Source organism: Hyperolius riggenbachi, chromosome 6, assembly GCF_040937935.1.
Source record: "Hyperolius riggenbachi isolate aHypRig1 chromosome 6, aHypRig1.pri, whole genome shotgun sequence".
In the NCBI taxonomy this organism is placed as follows: domain Eukaryota; kingdom Metazoa; phylum Chordata; class Amphibia; order Anura; family Hyperoliidae; genus Hyperolius; species Hyperolius riggenbachi.
Genome location: NC_090651.1, coordinates 29,604,611 through 29,631,645, shown reverse-complemented (window position 1 = coordinate 29,631,645; position 27,035 = coordinate 29,604,611). Strand labels below are relative to the sequence as shown.

General features: G+C 41.6%; 1 protein-coding gene across 9 annotated transcripts in view; it reads right to left on the bottom strand.

The window, feature by feature from the left end:
• Nucleotides 1-27,035, bottom strand: part of ELAVL4 (ELAV like RNA binding protein 4) — a 233,653-nt gene that overhangs the window by 17,381 nt on the left and 189,237 nt on the right. For all 9 annotated transcript variants that reach the window (XM_068239053.1, XM_068239055.1, XM_068239058.1 and 6 more), the window contains 2 exons: nt 10,615-10,718; nt 4,178-4,331 (listed from right to left, as the gene is read on the bottom strand). In XM_068239053.1, the coding sequence (XP_068095154.1) occupies nt 4,178-4,331; nt 10,615-10,718 (258 nt within the window). The remainder of the gene's footprint in view (nt 1-4,177; nt 4,332-10,614; nt 10,719-27,035) is intronic.

The window sequence follows — 27,035 nt, the reverse complement described above, 5'->3', positions numbered from 1 at the left end:
AATCCAGGTCTACCGTAATTGTCTATATATCACTGTTACTGGTAGTCATAACCTTCGAAGAGAGATGCTGTGCTGGCTTCTGTTTACTAAAGAAAAAAAAATACACCCCTATCAGCAATTCTTACATGGGTACGTTTTCAGAGAACATGGGTGCTTAGAAACTGGAAAGTGTGTGTCGTTCCTCTTCATCTTTTATCTATATTGGTTATAATAAAGCACTTCTGAACTTTAACGGTTAAAGCGGATCCGAAATGAAAAACTAACTATAACAAGTAACTTGTCTATATATCTTGTCTAAAGTTTAGATAGTTTACACAGCAAATCTAGCTGCAAACAGCTTTAATAGAATATGATTGATTAATTCTGTGATACAATGACAGCAGCCATGTTGTTTGTAAACATTACACAGAGGCAGGCTTATCTGTGTCTTGAGCAAAAAAACCTAATCCCCCCTCCTCCTCCCCTCTGCCTCTGAAATCTCTGGCTAGTAATACCTCCCCCTCCTGAGCAGGCTGAGCTCCCATGAGCCCTTGCTGCTGTCTGAAAGTGCCTTGGCTCTCTAAAAAACCTGTGGGCGTGGCTTGTTTAGTTTATAGGGAATTAGAGTATTAAAACAAAAACAAAAAAGTATTTGGCTTGAGGAATGCCCTACAAATAATAGGAAAGGAACACAATTATGCAATGAGTAAAAGTTCATCTCGGATCCACTTTAAGGTACATACACACAGCAGAGGAAAATTGGTTAAAATGAATGCTGACCGACGATCGATCGGCGAAGGCTAACAATCTCAAACGACTGACCTGTATACACACATGAACAATCCAAGAAAGAAGGAATTGACACAAAATGCTGGAAGTGACATCTGAGGTGCACTTAACTAAAACAATCAATATCGAAAAATGATAAAGAACATTTGACTGTGGCGCGTGTGCTGTACACAGCAAGATCGTTATACATTTATACATTAGTTGTACTCATTCCCATTGACGAACGATTGTCGGTCAAAATAATTCAAAAGGATGGTTCACAACCGACTCACGATATCGGTTGTATGCTGCTGTCTTTGAGGGTCAGTCACATCTGTCCTATGATGATGGCAAGGGTGTAACAATAGACTCTGCAAGTGATGCAGCCGCAGGGGGGCCAGAAGCTGCAGGGGCCCCATAGGAGGAAGAGATTATTTTCCCTATCCTAAAAGATTGACAACTAAGGGCATGGAAAGAAAAAGCTTTCTGCTCTCTGCACAACTGTTCTAATGACGGCATCAGCTCAGCTACTGATAAGGAGTCAAACAAAGCTTTGCAGACAAAGATTTGTAGACAGTCCCTATTCAGTGCGCAGAAGGGTCTTGTGTACAGTGCCTGTAGTTTTGCAGGGGGGCCCAGTGATTTCTAGTAACACCCCTGGATCATCGGTCGAAATATCGTTAAATGGAGCTGGACCGTGGCATGTATCCCCCTCCGGCATGCCACGGTCCAGCTGTTAGGCCCCTTGAAACAACTTTAACATCACTTTTGTGGCCAGAAACTGTCCCTGTAGGTTTTACAATTCTCCTGCCCATTGATGTCTATGGTGATTCGCAAATTCGCCAGATTCGCAAACTTTTGCAAAAATTTTGCGTTCGCTATTCGCGAATCTTAGATTTTATGTTCAGCACATCACTACTGAAAGGGAGAATTTCACAAATTCGGAAGAGCGGGGATACATACTAATATACATTAATATATAGCTATAGGAATTGTTTCTGATGCTGCTGAAACCGGCAAAATCACCAAAAAAGTGGGTACCCTGATTTATTTACTGCCTTCTACTATATGTCACTACAGTGCCTCTTTAAGGTAAGGTGATCAATGAGGGACTAATGCATCAATGAAAGTCAGAGAAATTCTGTGTCTGCTGTGCCTAGGCTACTGACCACTCTATCGAACGTATCTCAGCTGGCACACTTTAAAGATACGTCCACACATAAGATAACAATCACTCTAGCAAAAAGACCATTTAATGATATTTCGACCGATCATCCAGGGGCGTAAGTAGAAATCACTGGGCCCCCCTGCAAAACTTTTGGGCCCCAATCTCTTTCTGCACAGGTAAACTGAGAGCCAATGTTCTTCAATTGGCTACACATTAGCTTCTGTGATGAAATGTGCATGATTGCACACATATAGACACACATGGTGTACAGAAAACGCATACAGGAAAACGCAGGTAGAAAACTGATATAGTGTGCTTCTAGTCCCAGCTTCTTATTTCACTCGCTCTGTCCTCCAGCATCACTACAGTACACAACACTTAAAGTGGATCCAAGATGAACTTTTACTCCTTGCATAATTGTGTTCCTTACATATAATTTATAGGGCATTCCTCAAGCCAAATACTTGTTTTTGTTTTGTTTTAATACCCTAATTTCCTATAAACTAAACAAGCCACACCAACAGCTTCTCCAGAGTGCCTTGGCGCTTGCAAGGCATTGTGGGATTTCAGTCTGGGCAGGTGAAAAAGGTGTTACTAGCTATAGATTTCAGAGGCAGAGTTTTCACAATCTGAGAGCTGCAGTGCAGATACAGATCAGTTGCCTGTGTAATGGAGGAGATAAGAGTGGAGTTTTCACAGAATATGCAGATTAGCATGCCTAGATACAGATAAGCTTGCCTGTGTGTGTAATTGTAAAATAGTGACAAGCAGAAAACATGTCTGCTCCCATTGTATCACAGGAAAAAATATTAATATACTGTTGACGCTGTTTGAAGATAGATTTGCTGTGTAAACTATCTAAACTTTAGATAAGATATATAGACAAGTCACTTGTTATATTTAGTTTTTCATCTCGGATCCGCTTTAAAGGAATACTATCGATACCCAAGTGTTCTAAAATGACAGTGTGCAAATAATGTCTAAGTAGCTGTGTAAACATTTTCCTACTTTTCATGTTAAATATCACAGGCAAAAACCGTAATTTATTGAGGGTAGGATTTAGCTATATTGGGACAAATCAATTGCAGAAGGAGCGTCTGCTTCAATGCACAGCGAGAGTTGCATATCAGACTACAGAAAGCAAATATCAAACATATCAAACTCTGAAAGCAAAAACAGTATTAAATTTGTGAGAATTAGTTACATTTCCTCTGCTCTCTTCAGACACTTCAGTCAGAAACACAGGACACAGGAGCTGCAGCTGTTGGGAGCTCTCTTCTCTGTCACACACAGAGCTACACATAGAGTTAACTGATCAAGTGTGAGGGGAATTTCCCCTTTCCTCATGGCTCAGTCAGCCGTCAGTTTTGGCGTCAGTAAACTTTCAAAGTATTTTGCTAACAGTAAACAAAGAAGTCGCTACTAAAATGTATACACCAGTACTTAGCAGCACTTCCCAAACAATTCCTGTGTCAATTGAAAAAAATATGTGAATCGATAGTATTCCTTTTAGGAGGGGGTGGAGAGGTTGGGGACAGGGCGCTGTACACAAGAGCCTGCTGAACACTGAATAGGGACTGTCTACAAATCTTTGTCTGAAAAACTTTGTATGATTCCTTGTCAGTGGCTGAGCAGATGCAGTCAGTAAAACAAATGTGCAGAGAGCAGAAAGGTTTTTCTCTCCATACCCTCAGTTGTCAGCCTCTCAGGACAGGGAAAATAAACTTCTCCCCTCCTGGGGCCCCCTGTGGCTTCTGGGCCCCCTGTAGCTGTATTTCTTGCAGGGTCTAGTGTTACACCCCTGCATCCTTCATTTAAAGTTATAAAGAACCCACAAGTCAAATACATCCTTTTGAACTGTAGTAAACTAAAGAAAATGGAGGTCAGGCACTTTTGCACACTTGTTTCAACAGTGTGTGTAACAGACACAGCTACTTCAGACTCTGTACTTATCTGGACCTTCTTGTTCAGTAAGCCTGCACCCATTCAGCAAGGAGACCTTGGTCAAGACTCCCTAACTCCGCTACTGCCTAAAGAGTGTACCCTAGTGGCTGTAGCTTTAGCGCTTTGAGTTTGTCAGGAGAAAAGTGCAATATAAATGTTCTGTGTCTTGACTGTGAAACAAATTTATCAAAGAAAACCCAAGTCAAAGTGAAGGTTTTGCCAAGAACAAGGCATTAGGTTTCAGCTTTCAAGTGATATAAACAGACTTTGATTGGTAGCTTCTTGAAGCTTGACAACTGTTATATCAGTACCACCTACCTGTGACTTGATCAACTAAAATCCTTGAGGTGATGATGCGTCCATACTGTGAAAATAATTGTTCCAGCTCCTTCTGCGTCATCGTTTTTGGAAGGCCGCTAACGTACAAGTTAGCATCACGGATAGATGCAGAACTGGGGCGGGCATAGGAAACCTATCCAGAAGGAAAAAGAAAGGTTTGAGGTTTGTCATTGGGAGGCGTCCTGTTGTTTGAAGTGACAAGGCACAAAACATGAAGCCGATGAAATGGGAAATCTGATCTAAACGATTCTTTTTAGCTTTGAGTTGTTCTGTTGTATATTTGTCAATGTACTCCACAAGGAATGGCTGAAACCAATCATGTTGCTTATGGCAGCCAGTAATCCATCCTTTAATTTTACTAAAGCTGACCATAAACTGCACAATCCATACAATCTTGACTGTACAATATTATACAGTCTTACCACATTTATCTACCTGTGGGTCTACCCAGGGCGGAATCATCCATGAGGCGTAGCTAGGGCTTCCAGTGCCCGGGGACAAAGACTATTAATGCGCCCTGTAAGGAGGTCAAAAAAGGGGCGTGGGCATGGTAATGGGTGGGGCCAAATATACATGACCTTAGCAGTGGTGTAAAAGGTCTGGCAGGGAAGGTTGAGCTCTGCCATAGTGTTTCCTCTCAAAATACATGTAATCTGACAGCATTTCACCAAAAATACATGTAATTTGGCAGAGGTTCGTCCAAAATACAGATATTTGGCAATGGTTCCCCCAAAATAGACACAATCTGGCAGCAGTGGTTCCCCCAACATACATATAATATGGCAGCTGTTCCCCAAAATACACTTAATCTGGCAGCAGCGGTTCCCCAAAAATACAGTTAATCTGGCAGCAGTTTCCCTAAAATAGGTGCCCCCAGTATAGGTAACCAGGTCTATAGGTGTCCCCAGTGGTAGTAACCAGGTAAATAAATTAAAAAAAAACACAGGTCGCAGCTGGGCACCCCTAGGGACCCAGCGCCCGGGGGCACGTGTCCTACCCCGCCCACCCCAAGCTACGCCCCTGGAGACAGCAACCTAGGCAAGTGCCTAGAGCCTCGAGAAAGACCTGCTTGACCCGGAAGTAGCCACAGGTACTTTAACCTCTTCAGGACCATAGACTTACACCCCCCTAGTTACCAGGTTATTTTTCACTAATTAGGCCACTGCAGCTTTAGGGGCTTGCTGCAGGGCCGTACAACTCAGCACACAAGTGACCCCACCCCCTTTTCTGCTTACCAACAGGACTCTCTGTTGGTGGGCTCTGGTCCTGCTGGGATGTTTGTTTATTTTTTTATTTATTTATGTTTTTTTTTAAATAAATGTTACTTTTTAACATTTATTTTATATTAACAACGCCCTCCCTCCCCGCGCTAGCCAATGACAGCGATCAGCTGTCATAGGCATCAGCCTATGACAGCCGATCGCTCCTGTGCCTCCAGAGGGGACAGCCGAGTGACACGGCATCCCCAGTACAGCGCTGCCTTAGATCGCAGCACTGTACATTGTAAATAGATGGTGGTTTTGCTGTCTAACAGTCTCCTAGCGGTGAACGCCGCTGGGAGACTGATCTCCGTCATTCAACGGGAGATGCGCGCAATCTTCGGCAAAACACTCCCCCAGGACTTGACGCCAATCGGTGTTAGGCGGTCCTGGGGGAGCTACCGCGTTCACGCCCATCGGCTTCAAACTTTAGGCAGCCCTGAAAAGAAATGAGGAAACTGATTGGCTGTTAAGGGACACACAAATTTATATTCACACACTTTTTATAATGTAGACTATTGTGTTTGTTTAGAATCTATGGCTAAAGTATTAGAGGCGGAGGGTCAACAGAACATCCAGGCAATTTGCATTGTTTAAAAGGAAATAAACGTACATATCCCTCCTACTTCAGTTATCCTTTAAAGAGTTACCGTAAATATTATGTCATGTCATTTTGGCGGTAAAAGGACAGGTATTTATAAATTGTTTCAAAAATGCACTATCCACCCTCTGCAGGGAAGAGGAGAACATGTATACTTTAGCAAACCTTATGAGATACTGTACATCATTAAAACTGTAGAACTAATTCTACATAGGATTTTCCTGCAGTCCCATATCCTTATTTTCATTTTAAGCATTAAAAATTGAGGTTCGAATTTTCAGCCAGATACAATATAATGTCACACTGACTTGGCTGATGTTTATTTAACTTCCACACAGAGAAACGATGACCTATTGAATTAACTTTTTATCACTATCCTGCTATCATGAGTGGTTGCACTACCACAAAGAATTGTTATGACCTCTAAATAATTTTAGGAGAGTTGCTGTGATGGCCATATTGCATAGATCAAGCACTGGTTTGTTAACTTTTCCAATGGAAAAAAGTAATCACAGGCAGGTTCTACGTAGCATCGGTACTATATATACACGTTTATCTCTTCATGCCACATGTCCCTTCAGGTGCACTTGTTCCACCACTACAGTATATCTACATCCTCTGTGACTTCATCTGAGCCACGAGGACATAGATATAAGTTGTGTAGCTGAAGCACAGCTATGCATGATTGTGCTTGCCCCTGTGAAAAACCTCCGGCATTAGCTGCTGCAGCACTAATTGTTGAAAGGGAATATATGTTCCCTGAGCCAATAAGAATGATTTTTACCATTAAAAATACTTTTATTTTCTTAGTTCATAGTGAAAAATACACACTGTAGCATTAGTTCATAATGAAATATCTTCACCATAAATTGTGACAGGAGTTTTGTGATAATCAGGAGAAATAGATAAAACAAAATGTGTGTTTTTTATCTACAATAGCACTTTTTATTTTTAACCTGGAATTGGTAAAACTGAGAAATGTCTTTTTTTTCTTTTTTTCCCTCTTTTTCCTATTAAAATGCATAGAAAACAAAATTGTTTGAGGAAAAAAATACCATACAATGAAAGCCTAGTTAGTCTTGAAAAAAACAATATGTATTTAATTTAGGTGTTATAAGTAGGGATAAAGTTATTGATAATTAAATAGGGACATATCTAAAATGTCAAAATTGCTCCGATCCATAACAGCCCGTTTCCACTAAAGCGAATTTACATGCGTTTGCCACATGCGGATTCGCATAGCCAACACAAGTGGATGGGACTGTTTCCACTTGTCAGGATTCCTTTGCTTTTTTCTGTGCAGAAAAAATCTGCACGGCAGAGCCATCAGAATTCGCATACCGCATACCGCTATGCGATTCGCATACAATGTATTTAATAGGGAATTTGCATGCGGTATTGGTATGCGAATTTTCATGTGAATTCACATACGATTTCGCATGGAATCAATGGAAAAACACACAGGCACTGCCAAGGCTAAATTTGCATACACCGTCATCCATGCGAAATCGTATACGAATTCGCATGAAAAGTCGTATATAACCGCATGCGACATTCGCATCCGCCTGCAAATTTTTACCGTGGCGATTCCCACTGCACAAGTGGAAACGGGCCCTTAGGGGGAAACAAAGTCTGGATGCCAAGTGCTTAATTAACTCTGCGTGGATGTAATCATGTAACTATATCCTAATTCTTGTAGAAGCTTGCATTGGTGACAGGTTTTCTTTAAACAGGACCTGAAGTGAGAGGGATATGGAGGCTGACATTTGTAATTCCTTTTAAACAACACACATTGCCTGTCCTGCTGATCCTCTTCCAGCATGCAAATCAGGTGCTCTGACTGAAGTCTGACGAAACTAGCCCCATGCTTGTTTCAGGTGTGCGATTCAGACACTGCTAAGGCCATAAAGATCAGCAGGGCTGTCATGAAACCAGCATTGCTCAAACAGGAAATAAACATGGCAGCCTCCATAACCCTCTCTTGTCAGGTTCCCTTTAAGGACTGCGGTTGATGCCTGCACCATTGATCTAGGATGTGAAGCTGTCTTCATTGCAGTTACTTATTTTAAGTACTGATTCTTTATCACAGCCGTGGAGATCCGACAAAATCTCTGATAAGCGACATAAGAAAAAAAACAACAACCCTGAAGTCTTTGCAGTATTCCTGATGTGCGAAAGATTTCCCTATAACATGTCAAGTCCACCCCCAACTGCAAAACGATCTCCTTCCTTCTTTATCTGATCCGCGCTTTAAAAATAGCTGTTGACTCAACACACAGAAAATGTGACTAATGCGAGATTCAGCAGAACAGAGAAAGAAAGACAAACTTGCAGTTTTCCAGCGATCGGCAGTATGTGGGTCTCCTGGCTCGACGCTCTCAGTAGCCGTAAATATCGCTTGTGGGACTCAACTCTGAAAACATGTATTCCAAATGTCATTTGTAGGTCAAACAACGTTTCACCATCTCAGCTGCCGGTCTGCTGGGTTTAGCCATGGCGGGCGGCAGGGAACAACGCTGCCATCCAGGACAGGGTTAAATTAACATATATAATCCATTTTGTTGAGCTAAATAATCCTTTCCCAAGCAGCGGAAATGTTTAGCTAATGAGGTCTGCATTTTTCGGATGTATATTCCATCCTATTGAGTCTCTCCACGAGGCCCATTTATACGGTGTGTACAAAAGGCTCTATGTGGTGCGATTTTAATAGAGTACTTTGCATAATCTTAATGCAGATTGCAATATTTTTATGGCATTTTAGGCGCGATAAGTAATACAAGAGTAATGCAAGAACCCCAGTTAAAGGCAATAAAGAAACGTCTTTGCAAACAGGGCATGGCGTTTCATCTCCATTGCTGTCACTAAAAGCCCCAATAGATGGCTAATTTAAACGATAGGTGTACCTTATGAGAAATAAAAAAAATAAAATAAGTATCAGATGCTGCCTTGCCTTATATAACTTGTAGATTCAGTGCGTTGAACCTTAAAGTGTACCCAAGGTGACATGTGACATGATGACATAAACATGGGTATGTACAGTACATAGACATTAATAACCAGGTTGTTTTACTTGTTCTGTATTGCTGCTTGAAAGAGTTAATTTTACGTATGGAAGTGACAGCTTCTGTCCTGTTGGTAACTTGCTACACATAACTGATAAGCACATTGCAGCCATAAAAGTTTTCCTGTCAGAATACAACTTCTGAGAACCAGGGGGGATAACAAAAAAAGCTCAATATGTATTTTCATTTAGGGACACTTAATAGCTGCTACTGAGCAGAGACAACAAAACATTCAATCTACTTTGCAAACGTTTAAATATATAGTAAAACCATGGGATAGTTATTATTAGGAGTAGGAGGATAAAACTAATTGTTTCTCTCATCAGTTTATTTTCACATTGTGTTAGGAACTGGCCAGGTCCTTGTGGACCTGAACTCATGCACAGGACACAAGGAAAACACAGATTAATCCACCCTGTTTGTGTTTAGAGTGAAGAGCCTATCTATTTCCACCTCAGCTGCAAGTAATCACAAGTGTAATTTGATCTCTCAGCTGTGTCCACACAGAAATCTTAGTAGCCTTGACAGCCTCTGTTAATTTGTAAGCACAGGATGTTAACCCTTTGCTAAAGGGGTTCTCTGGTATGTTTAAAAAAGTTAAAACTGACACTTACCCCTCCCCTGCCGCCGGTAACCTGCTAATTATTCGTCTACCTAGATGTATAGAACTGCGGCTGTGCGGCTGTGGTGTGCTCGCTCCCGTGCGCGTCATCGGGAGCTTACTGCGCAGGTGCAGTATGAAGTTTTCTTGTACTGCGCCTGCACAGTAAGCTCCCGATGACACACGCGGGAGTGAGCACGTGCACGGCCCTGGCCACACAGCCGCAGTTCTATTAGTTTAGTTAAATGAATAATTAGAAGGTTATCGGCGGCGAGGAACGGAGCATCGGAGGAGGGCGGTGCGGGACATTACAGCTGCAGGGGGCTGATAGAAGGACCAGGTAAGTGTCAATTTTAGCTTTTTTAAACATACCAGAGAACCCTTTTAAGCAGGAAGGGGACACACTGCAGACTTAATGCAGGAGTTCTGTAGGCTGTACAAAATACCGGTAAATGTTTTTCTGTAAAGGTTGTTATGCTGTTGTTTTCTTTCAGAGCAGAGAAGTAGTTCTGAGTTCAGGTCTGCTTTAAAAAGATAGGATTTAGAGGTAGCTTATTCATAAGATGGAGACTGAATGTAAGCTCAGCATTAGTTCCATCTCATTCTCAATCCCAGCACTATTTCCCAGGAGTGCTTTCCAGGGACCCAATCTTAGCCTTTTGCTTCTGCTGCAACTGATGCTCAAGTGTTTGTAAGGTGGCCACCTAAAAATGTAATTATTTGTGTATCTGCTAAAAAATTTACTGACTTCCTGTCAAAACAGGAAGTGAGTTTCTCCCAGATGGGCGTACAGAAATCAGTACGACTCAGACCCCCCCTCCCCCCCCCCCAATGGAGTTGTTATTTAGAAATTAAAAAAGCAGACAGTGACCAGAAGCAGATGTAATTCTCACCTTGATGGTTTTGGTTTGTAGTCTGAGTCCATTTAAAGTGTTAATGGCTTTTTCTGCATCCTTTGGATCAATGTAATTAACAAATCCATAGCCTAGACTCTGTCCTAAAAGAGAAAAGAAGCCAAAGCATTAGGAATTGATCATTTCATCAGTAAAGCCACAATTTAAAGGCAACGATCTTTCCTCAGGGTCACAACTGCGGCGAAGGTCAATTAGTTATTTTAAACTTCTAAAGACACACACTAAAGGTTCTAAGTAACTGTTGAAAACTTGGGACTTTTGTTCATAGTCCTTCTTTAAAAAGCTGTATAATGTATAGTTTATGCAAAACAACCTATAGATTTAGATGTCAGTATGCAGATACCTTCAACCAAAGCTGGAGAACCTCAGAAAACATAAAGAACCACTCCAGCGCAAAAAGTAAGCAGTTAAAATATTACAGAACTGTCATATTTTGGAGTAGTCCATCTCCTCATGCGGGATTCTGTGGATTTTCTTTGTTTTCAAAAGCAATTCATGAATGGCAGTTGCCAAGTCTAAATGACAAAATAGTATGGAAGTGAGTAGGGAGGTTGGCTGGTATCTTACTATTTTGGCGGTTAAACTGCTGTTCAGAAAAAGCTTTTGAAAGCAAACACTTAGAATCCCCCGTGAGGAGATGGACCAGTCCAAAACCTGTCAGTTCTGTCCGATTTTAACCGCTTACTTTTTGAGCTGAGGTGGTCCTTAAGGCTCATTTCCACTAGTGCGGTGCGAATCCCTGGGATTCCACCGCTGGCGAAATCTGCCCTACCGTGCAGAAAAATCCTGCACAGAAAAACGCACGAAAACAATGACAAGTGGAAACAGTCCCATCCACTTTCATTGCCTATGCGAATTCGCATTCAGGCCACGCATGCGAATTCGCCCTTGTGGAAACGGGCCCTCAAAGCAAAATGTGTCAGCAATGAGCTTAAAGAGGAACTCCAGCCTAAACAAACATACTGTCATTAACCCATTCAGGTTCCGTCGTTTTCACGTGAGAAATGTTCATCTACCATTCATTAGCCTATAACTTTATCACTACTTATCACAATGCACTGATCTATATCTTGTTTTTTCCGCCACCAATTAGGCTTTCTTTGGGGGGTACATTTTGCTAAGAGCCACTTTACTGTAAATGCATTTTAACAGGAAGAATAAGAAAAAACGGAAAAAATGCATTATTCCTCAGTTTTCAGCCATTATAGTTTTAAAATAATACATGCCTCCATAATTAAAACTCACGTATTGTATTTGCCCATATGTCCCGGTTATTACACCGTTAAAATTATGTCCCTATAACAATGTATGGCGACAATATTTTATTTGGAAATAAAGGTGCATTTTTTCCGTTTTGCATCTATCACTATTTACAGGTTTAAAATAAAAAAATATATAGAAATATTTCATCTTTACATTGATATTTAAAAAGTTTAAACCCTTAGGTAAATATTTACATGTTTTTTTTTTTTTTATTGTAATGGTATTTTTTTATAGTAAACATTTTATTTGGGTAGTTTTGGGAGGGTGGGAGGTAAACAATAGATTTATAATGTAAATGTGTGTTAATTTTAATTTATTTTTTTTACAGGTGTAGTATTACTTTTTGGCCACAAGATGGCGGCCATGAGTTTGTTTACATGACGTCACTCTAAGCGTAACATACGCTTACAGTGACGCATCGGGAAGGGAACGGCCAGAAGGGATCGGCCGCGGGAGCGCGCGGTAGCGCGCATGGTTCCTGGACGTAGAAACTACGTCCAGGAACCAACATAGGTTAAGTTACATTAGTTATGTTAATTAAAATAGATAGGTAATATAATCTCTTGCCCACCCTGTTTTAAAAGAACAGGAAAATGTTTGATTTCATGATGGCAGCCATCTTTTTGGTTGAAAGGAGGTTACAGGGAGCATGAGACACAGTTCCAACTGTCCTGTGTGCTGATCACCCCTCCCAGTTGCTAGGCAATGTGAATAACAACATATGAAATCCCATTATGCTTTGCACATCATCAGGGAAAAAAAGCCCGGGCAGTTTTCTTTGATGGGTGGAGCTTAGCTAAAAATGCAGCTAAAAATGAGGCTTTGGTAAAAAAAAACAAAGTTCTGATGCTGTGAAACTGTTAAAGAAACACCAAGCCCTTTCAGTTCTGCTGAGTAGATTTTTAGTCCGGAGGTTCACTTTAATATGTTGATTGCATTTACAGATATAATGGATACAATAAGGACTTGCCTGCTATCTGTTTTCTTACTTGTGAGCTAGAGATTTTCTTATTCCTGTTTTCAGTCTCTCATGGGGGAACAGGAAGTCTTTGGCTCTGTGCTCTGCTTTTACCTTCCTCAGTGCATGTGAGAGTGACTGTTGGATCCCTAGAAACATATCTGCTTTGCTCCCTACTGATTTTGCAAGTGCTAATTTGCAACTAAAAATGACTGGTTGCTATGGGCAACAATAGTGGCGTAGCTAAGGAGCTGTGGGCCCCAATGCAAGTTTTACATTGGGGCCCCGCATGCACTCTATACATAACAATTGATATGATGCACCAAAACCAGCCAATGGCAACTACAGTGTCAGAGAGGTGCAAGAAGGGGATGGGGAGCAGTTTGTTAGTGATTACCACTATTCAAAGTATCTATAGAGGTGATTATTATGAGTACAGGAACAATAGAGAGCTAATACTGCAGCTGAGGGAGGGCCCCTTGGGGCCCCTCTAGCCCAAGAGCCCTGATGCGGTTGCAACGTCTGCACCCCTATTTCTATGCCCCTGGGCAACAAGCACAAATTATTATTATTATTATTTAGTATTTATATAGCGCCGACATATTACGCAGCACTGTACAGCGTATATATATATATATATATATATATATATATCTTGTCACTAACTGTCCCTCAAAGGAGCTCACAATCTAATCCCTACCATTGCCATATGTCTATATTATGTAGTGTAAGTACTGTAGTCTAGGGCCAATTTTAGAGGGAGCCAATTAACTTATCTGTATGTTTTTTTGGAATGTGGGAGGAAACCGGAGTGCCCGGAGGAAACCCACGCAGACACAGAGAGAACATACAAACTCTTTGCAGATAGTGCCATGGCTGGGATTCGAACCAGGGACCCAGCGCTGCAAGGCGAGAGAGCTAACCACTACGCCACCGTGATGCCCAACAAATGCTTCAAAAACACTCAGGGCCCAAGCATGCATTCATTTAAAGCTACTGCATAACCGTGTCACCGATTTCACAGGACTATGAAATGAAATAACTTCTTATCTTTTGTACCTTATGAACTGCTTTTCTCCATCAGTCTTATCTCATGATTGAGCTATCCTTGACTCATATTCAGTTAACTTTTCTCCTAATTTTCCTCCCAAGAGTTATTGGATGATAGTCAGGAGAGCCCATTAAAATTGCTACATATTTGCAAGCAGGGCACAGCAATTTTATTGGTACTTAGACCAATTACTGCAACCCGCATAACTTAGATTACACTCGCGTTGCCATCCTCTCATAAGTCTGATGACGAAACGAGTTGGGCAGAGCTAAGGGAAGGACCAGACCAGCTTGGAGGAAGAGGGTAAGTCCTCTGGATTATAAATAATTTTGAATGATGTTTGTGAGTAGGTTTTTCATGAATATTTAAATAAATGTAATGATTTAACATTAAAGGAGTGTGGCTTAGTCCCTAGATTGATCTGGGGAGGACTGTCAATGCTAGCAAGAGAAGTGAAGGCTAACACTGAGGCCTGGCGAGATCTGGGAAATCTGACTGAATTGAATTGGGACAGCTTTAGGGCAGCTGCATGCAGGGCATAAACGATTACACCTGTCTGTCAGGGTGGGTGGCATAGTCAGAGGGTGAACGAGAGGCACTTGCAATTGCAGTTGCCACAGGTGTTTGAGTTGGTGGTGTTGAGTTACAATCTTTTTTTGAAGGCTACGCAATGATGGTCTTTCTTTTCTGAGGCACGGTGGAGATGTGAGTGAACCAGGACCTGGAGACCTTGTGTGTATAAAGCGCTGTTGCTGTATGTGAGTCTAGGCAACCAGTAGTGTGGTCATCTGCTGAATGCTGGTGATCCATTTAAACCATCACAGGAATCCCATTATTTCCTTGGTGGTGGAGACTATTGGTGTATCATCGACAGACTACACTGATTGTTAACAAGCCAACCCCGCCAATCCTTTGCTCACTACACTGGCCACCCATAAAATGGAGAATCCTTTCCAAAATTGGAATGCTAACATTCAAATCCCTACACGACCCGGGCCCAGGATACATGAAGGATTTGTTGCAACTGCGTCACACTTCCCACAATCTCAGATCAAAAGGATCCAATAACCCAGAGTCCAACCAAAACCTTTGGTACTAGAGATTTTTGTCATACTACCTTTACCCCGTACAATGCCTTGCCAAACTTAATCAAGACAGCTCCAACCCTGGACATGTTTAAATCAAAACTGAAAAGCCACCTGTTTAGTCTGACATTTTTGATAACATCACTTTTTCCCTGTACACATCACTATGTAGTAGTGATCTGAAACAAGCTTATGCGCTTTGGGTTTTATGGGAGAAAATCGCTTTCCAAATGTTTATTCATTTTTTGTACAGACACAGACAAACACTTATATCACGCTTTTCTCCTGGCGGACTCAAAGCGCCAGAGCAGCAGCCACTAGGACGCGCTCTATAGGCAGTAGCAGTGTTAGGGAGACTTGCCTAAGGTCTCCTGCTGAATAGGTGCTGGCTTACTGAACAGGCAGAGCCGAGATGTGAACCCAGGTCTCCTGTGCCAGAGGCAGAGCCCTTACCCATTACGGGTACATTTAATAACGCCGCCAAATGAAATGGGCGCGGTTATCGTCATAGCTAATTATCGGTAGAAGGGAAGTAATCCCATTGCCGATGTTCTCTTTGTACTGCATTTGCGATTGAATCAAAGGAGGCAGTGACGAATTCTTCCCTCTGTCATTTTTCGGTGTTACAGTGTATTGTATATTAAAGTAAGTAGCGTGCACATGCTGCATTTGATTGCCGGTATTTCTCAAATCTACAGTACACAAAACAAGAAACATTGAAGTAACTGAAGTGAATGTAGAGAACAATGTCCGGGTGAGCTGATTGTATCTTTGACCAGAGAAGCTCTCTTCACTTTTTATCTAGTGCAGCAAATAAGTACAGAGCATTTAGCAAGCTCACTGTATCTTATCAGCCAGCTCAATAATAAGGCATGCCGACTCTGCTGAGGAAACGGGCAATATCAGGAGAAAATCCCTGCATCTGTCCCGCAGGCTTTGATGATAATGTACAGTGTCTACAAGCCTGCATATACAGTAGATCTGTATATATTATATGGAAAAGTAATGTATACAGGTCTGTGTTCACATTGTATATCTGAGTGATGAGAACATCATTATACACGTGATATTTGTGTAGGGTTAAATGTAAATATGTATCAATGTGAATCATGCAGGAAGATCAGAGATGATTAAAAGATCACACTTTTACAAACCCCTATATAAGTTCTGGGTCCTGTATGTCCTGTATGTTGCTGTATTCCCCTGGTGTCTGACTATTGGACGGTATCGGACATTCATTCTAAGAACTACTGCATGTTATTAAACTCGGATTCTCAGCCATAAAATGCAATACTAGACACTGATGTTTATGTATTTATTTAGCCCCCCCCCCCCCCCCCCCTTTAGTCTTTACAGGCTGACTAATTAACGGGCCTCTAATAGGGGTTGTAAATTCTGTCACAGGCCCCCTCTACATAACAATTTCCCCCTCCATGAATCCCACCATATAAAGTGCAGGGGTTTGCCTGGCCTTGTGGAGAGCTGAGAGCTGAGCTTAGCTGCTGAGAGCCTCCTTGAGCAAATTAACTCGCTACATTTTATGTTGATTTTAATACAAACCTGTTTTCAAAAGCCACACAGTTGCTTTGTAGTTGTATGCTGGTTATCTTATGGTAGTTTGCATTAAAAAAACAAAAACAAATAGCCCGTTAAGGCTTGTTTGCATAAAGCTTTGTGATGTTCCTGAAGACAGCCGTTATCTTGTGATGTAAAAGTAACATGCTGCAATAAGGTGAGGGTACTCTGCTCTCACCTCTCTGTACACTGTGTGTGTTTTCCAGCCAGGGGATAATCAGGGCTTCTACCTACAGAGTCGGGATTATATAGCGGCAGAGGAGAGGCAGAATACTGCAAAAAGGAATGTGGATAGTGCTGGAGGAAGAACGTTGAATAGTGTCCTGTACATTAATTATATACTGTATATAGTGTGCTTTTATAATTGCCGGTAATGAATGATTTAGCATGAAAGTTAATAATTAAGGATTTGCCACTAAGGATTTTGTAGTGTACCACATAGGGAAGCAATAAGCGGCCACCATAAATAGTGTGCTATATGTTTACAATGTTATGTGTTGTGTACAATCACCGGTAATTAAATGTAATATGTTTGCTTTAAGTGTCACTTGGCATACTTTGTCCACAGGAGTGTAACAGTGTAACTTATGAGCAAGCAGCGGTATGGAATGCATAATGTATGCACAATAAATAGGATGCTGTAGTTCCATCCCATATATTTGCCGCAATAGTGGGAATTTATGGCTATTTAAGGATCTTGTAATGTGGATGATGATCAGTAACAATTGCCGGTAATTAAGGATTTCAGGGTCCTAGTCGCTAATGAAATACTTGTGCTGTGTGTTCAATGACTATTCTTGGCACTAATTAAGGATTGTGAAATGTGAACTATGGGTATGCCGTATATGCTTAAAGCAGTAACTATAAATAGTGCGCAGTGTATATTGTTCAGAAATTATTTCCAATATTTCCAATAATTAACAGCGGTTATACGAATGGCTGGAAAAGTATTATAGGAATGGCAGGAATAGTAAAGTGATATATACTTGTGTGTTGTAACAGTGGGCATTAGAAATAGAGGTGGATACTAGCGGTTAGGACAATAATATCTGCTATTACTGTGCTTTTGGTAATAGAGAAGATTAATAATGGTTATTACAATGTTGAAAGGGAAAAGTTAGCCAGACAGTAAATTTAGTGTGCTTTTAAAATGAGAGGAGAATAATAGCGGTTACAGCAGGCACCAAAAGGCTGGCTGCTTCAAGCTGAGTGAGTTCGGTGGGCTGCTGATAGCTGAGCCCGTCAGGGTCTAGCTATCACTCCTGCTTGCAGTTGTAGCTAATAGTAAACACATAAGTGATACACACAACATAATGTGCTTAACGAGATATTCAAGTGCTACATATGTTTACTATTAGCTGCAAGCAGGAGTGATAGCAGACACTACGGCTCCGCTATCAGCAGCTCTCCGAAGCTCAGCTTGAACCAGCCAGCCTGAAGCTCAGCTTGAACCAGCCAGCCTTTGAACTGTTGTTTTTACCGATGTTTTGAAGTGCAGGGCTGAGCTTTTGTGTTCCCCAGGCAGCTAATTGGAGTGGGCTGGTGCAATACATTGTTATTTTACGATTATTATATAGCCGCTTGCATAATAGCTATAGATCCTCATGATAGTGGAGAATAGCATCAGCCTCATAATAGTCACTACTTATAGCCGCTTTCTTTATATAGCTGTTTTTTTTTTAGTCTGATGACAGCGGAGAATATAGCCGCTAAATGCCCTGCTGCAGGAGAGAAGTTCTTTTGTAAAGTGAGTTGGAGCGGCATACGCATAGCATAGCCGTTTACTGCGCCCATATCATGCAATCTGCGCCATGAGAGAGAGATGTAGCCGATAAATACATTGGCGGAATAGCTGCGCCCATTTCAACTTGCGCTTCAATTAACTGCTCCGCCCATTACACCATCCAGCCACTCTTTCATGCTTACTGAACAGGCAGAGCCAAGATTCGAACCCTGGTCTCCCGTGTCAGAGGCAGAGCCCTTACCCATTACACCACCCAGCCACTCTTTCATGTGTTATTCTAAATGCATCCCTGAGGTCTACATGCATTCGTGAGGTCCATACAAGAGTTGGAATAAGTACAGGAGAAAGAAGTTGTGTTGTGAAAACATTGGTTTGGGTAGCGCTCTCAGACTATATAATCAATTACCTCTCCTTACACGTCAGTTACAAATAGGTAGACTGAGATAATTAATGAGTTTATAAGATCATCATTAATAAGAAGTTTTCTGAATCAAGAAAAATGTATATGCATTTAAACTTTCAATTTTAAATCGTTATCAGTGTGACTTATCAGTGAAGTGCAGCTGGTACCCCTGTTTATTGATGTTCTCTTATCTTTTGGAACCTGAGTCATTCTGAAAGGTGTCTTAATGACTCAGCTTGTTATATTTATTCAAATATCACATTTAAAATATTCCTGTAAGTGGTATGTGAAAAAAAACAACTTAACTGTTGATTAGGAACGGAAAGAGACTTTAGTGTAATAGACTGCCTTACTGGAATACTTCTAACCTGACGGATACATTTTGGAAGGGCGAAGACACATTTTGGTATGAAACTGAAATCACACAGACTCATTGCTGTTTGTCCTGAGAACTGATTTAAAAAAAAGCATTTTCTTTACTTGCACAGCAATGAGCAAAGTGAAAAAAACGACTGAATGCCAAGATAACCTATGCAAAAAATAGTTTTACTCACCTGGGGCTTCCAGCAGCCCCCTGCAGCTGTCCGGTGCCCTCACCGTCTCCCTCCGATCCTCCTGTCCCCGCCGGCAGCCACTTCCGGTTTCGGCGAAAGGAGCGATTCTTCGCGTTCCCAGCCACAATAGCACCCTCTATGCTGCTATAGCATAGAGTATATATCATATAGCAGCATAGAGGGTGCTATTGTGGCTGGGAACGCGTAGAATCACTCGCGTTCCCAGCCTGTCGGCTCCTGTCGCCGAAACCGGACGTGGCTGCCGGCGGGGACAGGAGGATTGGAGGGAGACGGCAAGGGCACCGGACAGCTGCAGGGGGCTATTAAAAAGCCCCAGGTGAGTAAAACTAATTTTTTACTTAAGTGCCCCTTTAATAAGTGAAGAATTTAGGGATTTGAAAATTTACCTAATTTCATCCTCCAAATTATTTTTGCAAAAATCAATAAAGGTTGTGCGTGAACATGAAATGCATCAAAGTCAATGAATAATGTAAAAGGTGATTTTCAGAGTGTGTATGGACATCCCCCTGTTACAGCTGACTCTTGTCACCCTCCTAGGACCCTCAAAGGACACAGAATGCTAACAGAGTGAGGTGGTCCTGCATACACAGCAGAAAGAAGACCATCACACCTTCCATCCTAGTGGAACTTTTGGAAAAGTTGTTGCTCTCCACTTTTCCTATTCAATCACGCTTTTTAAAACAAAAGTGATTTTGATGATTTGCGGAACGAAACAAAATGGATCTGAATGGATCCTGTGCAAATCAATATGATTTTTCACATCAGTCCATTTGGAAAATATCTATTTGGCCCATTTCCGTGAGCAAAACACATGCTTGGTGATGGAGGCCAACGGAATCAATGCTAGCCTATGAGAATGGACTAGGCTGCTCACCACATACATTTTGCAGTCTACTAACCTGCCCCGTCCATATGGGTCTTCCAGCACCGCTGCCGGTGTCCATTTGGGGCCCAGCATGCTAGAAACGCTGGCATACCAATCCCAGAGCCAATGAGAAGCATTGTCACTCCCAAGGGAGAATTCTCATTGACGCTGAGCAAGGCTTCCCGTTGGTCTTTATAGCTTGCAGGGACCCAAATGGACAATGGCAGCGGTGGTGGAGGAACTCGGTAACAAGTGAGTGGCGATACAAAAAACGGAACTGAAAAACATTTGAAAATCTGATGTCCAAGGTAAAAAACTGATCAGTTAAAACGAATAATGGATCAATTTTTGCAGGATCAGCTTTTCATTCGGTGCAGTGTGAACCCGGCCTTAACTTATGAGATAAGTGATTGTAGCTGCAGATCTAATGTCAGATAAAACTTTCCTCAAGTCCCCGATTCTTATTTTGCTTTAAAGTGTACCCGGGGCAAACCTTGCATCAAAAGTTAAATACTTACCTCTGGATTCTCCAGAGGATTCCCATGTTGCCAAGCATGGACCCACCGAAAAGGAATCCAACAAACTCTTGCCGAGGCTGCACCTACACAGTAAACCGGAGGCTGCGTGCAGTGCAATTGTGCCTGTGCATGAAGAGGAGTGCATTTGCAATGTGCAGGAGGGTCCTAGGCAGTGGCAAAGGGCTGGGTGAGCATCCAGAGCTTCCCTTTTCTTAGGCAAGTATTTAACCTTGGACCTTAAGTTCGCCTCGGGTTCTCTTTAATGAAATATTGAAAAAGGTAAGAATGGCTTAAAGAATAGTTCCCTGAACCTACCCTTTAAGGGTTGAAAATCTAAGTTTATGTGGTATAACAGAGGCGCCAAGTAGAGTAAAATTAGTTAAAATTGTTAAAAAGGGGGAAGTGGGTGGACTCACCTCCCTTCTGAAAAAATGGCCAGACAACAGGCAGGTTACTTCAAGTTTAAAGTAACATTTATTATAAGCTCCAAAAGTGCAACGCGTTTCATGGGTAACAGTCCCGCTTCTTCAGGCAAACAATTTTTGGAGGGAGCAAAGTCGGGTCAAGAGCCAGATATAGCGCCTCTGTGGGGTTGGGGATGCTCTGACTCTCATTTATATATCAATTGAGGGCAGGAGTGGAGGTCCTTATTGGTCTGTGGTCAGCCAGGTGTGGGCGGTGTAGGGAAATTGTGCCTGTGCATGAAGAGGAGTGTGATTGCAATGTACAGGAGGGTCCTAGGCAGTGGCAGAGGGCTGAGTGAGGATCCAGAGCTTCCCTCTCCTTAGGCAAGTATTTAACCTTTGACCTTAGGTTAACCTCGGGTTCTCTTTATTGAAATATTGAAAAAGTTAAGAATGGCTTAAAAAATATTTCCCTGAACCTACCCTTTAAGGGTTGAAAATTTAGGTTTGAACTTTGAGCCATAGTTAATGTCACGCTTATACTACTTACACTACTCTTCATTCAGCTCTCACATACAGGAATGAAGATTTATTGAAAGTTTCTTACAATCTCGTCAGGAATGTTTGCACCCTCACACAAAAGTTTTATGACCACTAATGACTAACTGGAGTTGTGCTGCTGAAGTCTGACTTCTCCGACTGCCGAGATTTATATTAACGCCTTGCAATAAAAATAAAATAATCAAAAGTGAACACTGGCTAGCTCTAAGCAGGATTTCCACCTTCCCAGTGAAGGTATTGTGGCACCTTTATAGTTAAAGAGGAACTTCAGCCTAAAGAAACATACTGTCATTAAGTTACATTAGTTATGTTAATTAAAATAGATAGGTAATATAATCTCTTACCCACCCTGTTTTAAAAGAACAGGCAAATGTTTGTGATTTCATGAGGGCAGCCATCTTTTTGGTTGAAAGGAGGTGACAGGGAGCATGAGACACAGTCCCGACTGTCCTGTGTCCTGATCACCTCTCCCAGTTGTTAGGCAATGAGAACAACAACATCAGAAATCCCATCATGCTTTGCACAGCATCAGGGGTAAAATGCCTGGGCAGATTTATTTGAGGGGGTGGAGCTTAGCTTCTGTGCAGCTAAAAATGAGGCTTGGGTAAGAAAAACAAAGTTCTGCTGCTGTGAAACTGTTAAAGAAACACCAAGCCTTTTCAGTTCTGCTGAGTAGATTTTCAGCCTGGAGGTTCACTTTAATCTAAGTAGGCTTGGTACTATATGTGGGCGTGTTTATCTCATCGCGCCACATTCCGCTTCACGTACCCGTTAACAGCAGCAGCAGCGCTACAAGGTGATATTATTATTTTAATTATAGAGCAACATGATCTTCATAGCACTGTGCAGAGTGCAAAATAACACAAAATGAGTGGGTTCTGCTGTGATACATATATTCCAGGGAATTTAATTAGGACCGAATGTGTGGAGGGAGTCGGCTTACTGATGACTGTATTTGACAACTCAATACAGCTGGGCTATGTGTCCCATAACTTTTATTATTATTGCTATTATTAGTACTATTATTAAAGATACTAATTTGGATTCCGCAAAATAAAAATTTGCGCATTTCCAATTGGAAAATGGAAAGCGGATTCCTGCGTAAATACCACATCTAAATAATTTTATCCCAATCACAAAACTCGAAAGCATTGGACCAATCAGAGAATGCAGAATTTTTCCGCAAAAAGCGTATTGCCTTGGTAATTAATTTTAGAGCAATCACAAGACTCGGATACTACCGAGTATTCTCAGGTCTTGCAATACAATTTCCATTGTATTCCGACTAGCGCAGTAAAAATTCTGCATTCTCTGATTGGTCCAATGCTTCCGAGTTCCAATCAGGGAGTGCAAAAAAAAAAAAAGACAAAAAAAGCCTCAACAGAAATTGAAAAATGGAAATCGAAAATCTGCATAAATCGGTAATTGGCAATGGCGGAAATAGGAATTTCTGCGGAATCGGAAATTGGCATTTCCGACCATCCCTATATTATTTATATTGAGTGAGCGTGCTATGGTCCATAGGGTCGCCAATAGTGTTGAGTTTAAATTTGGTTTATTAAAATTCGGAAACCTGCATTCGTCCATCACCACACTTAAAGAGAATCTGTACTCTAAAATTCTTACAATAAAAAGCATACCATTCTATTCATTATGTTCTCCTTGGCCCCTCTGTGCTGTTTCTGCCACTCCCTGCTGCAATCCTGGCTTGTAATTGCCAGTTGTAGGCAGTGTTTACAAACAAAAGACATGGCTGCTAACCAGCTTGTGATAGGCTGAGAGAAGCTCAGTCCGTGACTCACACAGAGCCTCCAGGGTCGTGGAGAGGGTGTGTATAGCTTCTATCCTATCACAAGCAGAGCAGCACATTCCTGCCTGAGTGCCTGAGCCCCACAAAGCCGTCAGAGGAAAGAAGATTAGATTATATAACAGAGAGAATACAGCCACTGTGCAACTAGGAAAGGCTGCAGTAAGACAGACCACATTAGAATAGGTATAGGAACTTACACGATAGAAGAAATAAGGCTGAACATTTTGTCACAGAGTCTCTTTAAAGAGACACTGAAGCAAAAAAATAAATTATGATATAATGAATTGGTTGTGTAGTACGGATAATTACTAGAACATTAGTAGTAAAGAAAATATTCTCATATTTTTATTTTTAGTTATATAGTATTGTTTTTTTTATAACATTGCATCATTCTCTAATATTTGCAGTTAACACACTTCTCAGCATTCTAAATGATTTTACAGAGCAGCATAGTGAACTTTTTAACAGTCCTCTGAGAAACAAAAAAATACAGTGACAGACACTTGAGATAATAAGCTTCAGAAGACAGAGCTCTCTGCGACTTTGAAAGTCTTAGAGATCAGTGGCTCTTTTGCATAGATAACAACTGGAGTTTCTTAACTCTTCCTGTACTGGAAACAATATTAGACTCATGTCTCTGCTGCTAATGTTTTGTTTCGTATCTGTACTACACATACAAATCATTATATCATAAGTTTATTTTCACTTCAGATTCCCTTTAAGCACTAGCACCTAGAAGTGTGGTGGGAGAAGGAGGAGGGGGGGATTTGGGTTTTTGAATTTCGATAACCTGAATTCAGTAACCTGAACACCAACACTTGTCACAAAGAGTCAGACACGACTGAATACTAACCGACAAAGCATCTTCTGCAGTGCTTTTTTTTTCGCACTTGCAAATTTTGGTGCACCACTGCACCAACCAGAAATTTGGGTGTGTCTGATTTGGGGGCATGGAGGGGGAATAGTAGTCAGCGTGGGCCCGGAATTTGTGCACAATGAATAGACCCCTTTTTCTGGCCTCACATGAACCATATACATTAACCCTTTCTGGACCAGCACCCTCTGCTCCCTTAAAGGAGAACTGTAGTGAGAGGGATATGGAGGCTGCCATATTTATTTCCTTTTAAGCAATACCAGTTGCCTGGCAGCCCTGATGGTCTATTTGCCTAAAGAAGTGTCTGAATCACACCAGAAACCAGCATGCAGCTAATCTTGTCATATCTGTCTAAATTTGTCAGAAACACCTGATCTGCTGCATGCTTGTTCAGGGCCTATGGCTGAAAGTATTAGAGGCAGAGGATTAGCTGAATAGCCAGGCAACTGGTATTGCTTAAAAGGAAATAAATATGGCAGCCTCCATATACCTCTCACTACAGTTCTCCTTTAAGGACCAGAGGGTGCTGGTCCAGCAAACCGCCGCTTCCCAACGAATCGCCGCAAGTTACCGTCACTCCCGCCGGACACGCCGCTCTGTCCCCGCCGCAGGCTGCTCTCTCTGCCGTCTCTATGAAGGAGCTGCCTTCATTGGCTCTTGACCCTGTCATTCCATGTAAGCCAATGGGAACGGCTTACATGAATGACAGGGCTAGGAGCCAATGAAAATGGCTCCTGCCCGGCTCAGTGCTCTGCCGTCATAGAGGCGGCAGGGCAGCACATTGCGGTGGGGGCAGAGCGGACCGAGCGACTGGGACGGGCGGGGGGGCGCGGTGAATGGGACGTAGAGCTTACGTCCGGTCAGGACCGCAGAGCCCCCTGCCTGCCGTAGATTTATACTCGCTCGGTCTGCAGGTAGTTAAATAATGCAGTCTTGTATTCAGATTGCAGAAAGATACATCCTGACTCCCTTTTTTATTTAGAACTGCATTGTAGTCAGCAGAGTATTGAGCCAGTGGGAGAAGGGGGTGGGCAGGGGGCATTTGCTCTTTAGGCTACTCAATCATGCAATTAATTGATTCGTTTTGAGAGTACATGGCTACTACTTATATTTTGGCATTAAATATTGGGCACGTTGCTTTGTGGCACTGAATTTACCAAGTTAAATCTGTTTCCCAATAACAATTATTAGTCATCAATGTAACAATAATATATATATCTCATCCCAACAGTAGTAGAGTCACCGATCAAATGAACACTCATATAACCTTATAACATGTGAAGGGCAGATAGGGCATTTTATTGTTTGCAAAGACAAGAAATGTAGAGGAGGGGTGTTAGGAAAAGAGACAAGGGGATCCCCAAATTCTTAAAAAAAATATTCAACATTCAATAATGACATTTACGACAAATCAGTACACAGGTACATCTAAAAACAGACTCAGTTTAGATGAAGGAAATATTAATTCTTGCCAAGTACTCAAAGTGCAAAACTTATGAACACTTCCTACGATCTTGTATAAAACTTGTTTCCTACTGAGCTAATTAACTGTGAAAATCATCTCTGTATCTAACATTCAACAATTTATCTAGACCAAAACCACCACACCACACTGCTGATTCACCAATGTGAACGTCTCATATAATTGCATCATGTTGTAATGCAAATGCGATTATAGTGTCCATTGCAAAGGAACCCAACAGATGCAATGTGAAAGGACCCTTAAGCTACATAAACTCTTTAAAGGGAACCAGAAACGAAGCACCCTCATGTATTTTACCAAATATATCAGTAGGAACATTAGAGAAAACATCTACCCTGCTCTCTTTCATCCTTCACTGCTCAGCCTGCCTGTTATCAGCCCTGATAAAATCCAAGACTGAGCATTCAGTGTGGCTTTTTCTCAGGAATCATTATAGCTGAGTCTGTCTTCTCTGATGTCTTTCCAAGCCCAAGCCTGCCCCCTTCTGGCTCTGCTTTCCTGTTCTGTATACTTGCAGCATCACAGAGAGCTGTGATGAGGTGGGAGGTGCTGCTGGTGCCGAGGAAGGAGCTATGAAAAATGTTTTTTTTTATCTATACTTGTTAGTCATAACAGGTTTTTAGAAATGGTGATTTCAGAGCACAGCCCACTAAATAATATGCTTTTCTGATGAACTGTGTTTTGCATGGAGTTTTAGTTAAAAAAAACACAAAAACACAAAAAATGGCACACCAGAGCGGCAAAAATACCAGGTATAGTATTTGTTTTGTAAAATATCTGGTTTCCTTTGAATTTGCCTTGGCTGAAGCAATTCTTTGGGATCGCCTTGAAATTTAAATTGTGTACAAAGGTTCCCTAATGTTCTCGGCCTTCTTTTCAGCAAGTGGACTAGTTGGATCACTCATACCCAAATGCTATTGGGACTTTATTGTATTCCCAGTCATAGGGCATCACTTTCTTATCATTCTCTTCCCTTAGAAAAGACCAACATGCTTGGCTGGGAGTGAAGTAGCATATCTCTGCATCGCTCGTTCCTAAACTACTGTCAAATGATCATTAGTAGGCCTTAATCTGGTGGCAGCTTTTTAAAGTGTTTAGGCATCTGAACTTGTGGATAAAAATAAGGTTTTACTCTACTGGTCATAGGAGAAACTTTTAACTGGTAAAATTCTGGAAGTTGGCTCCCATTGCTCTAGGATCTCGCTCAGCAGTCCATAAATATTTGATATGA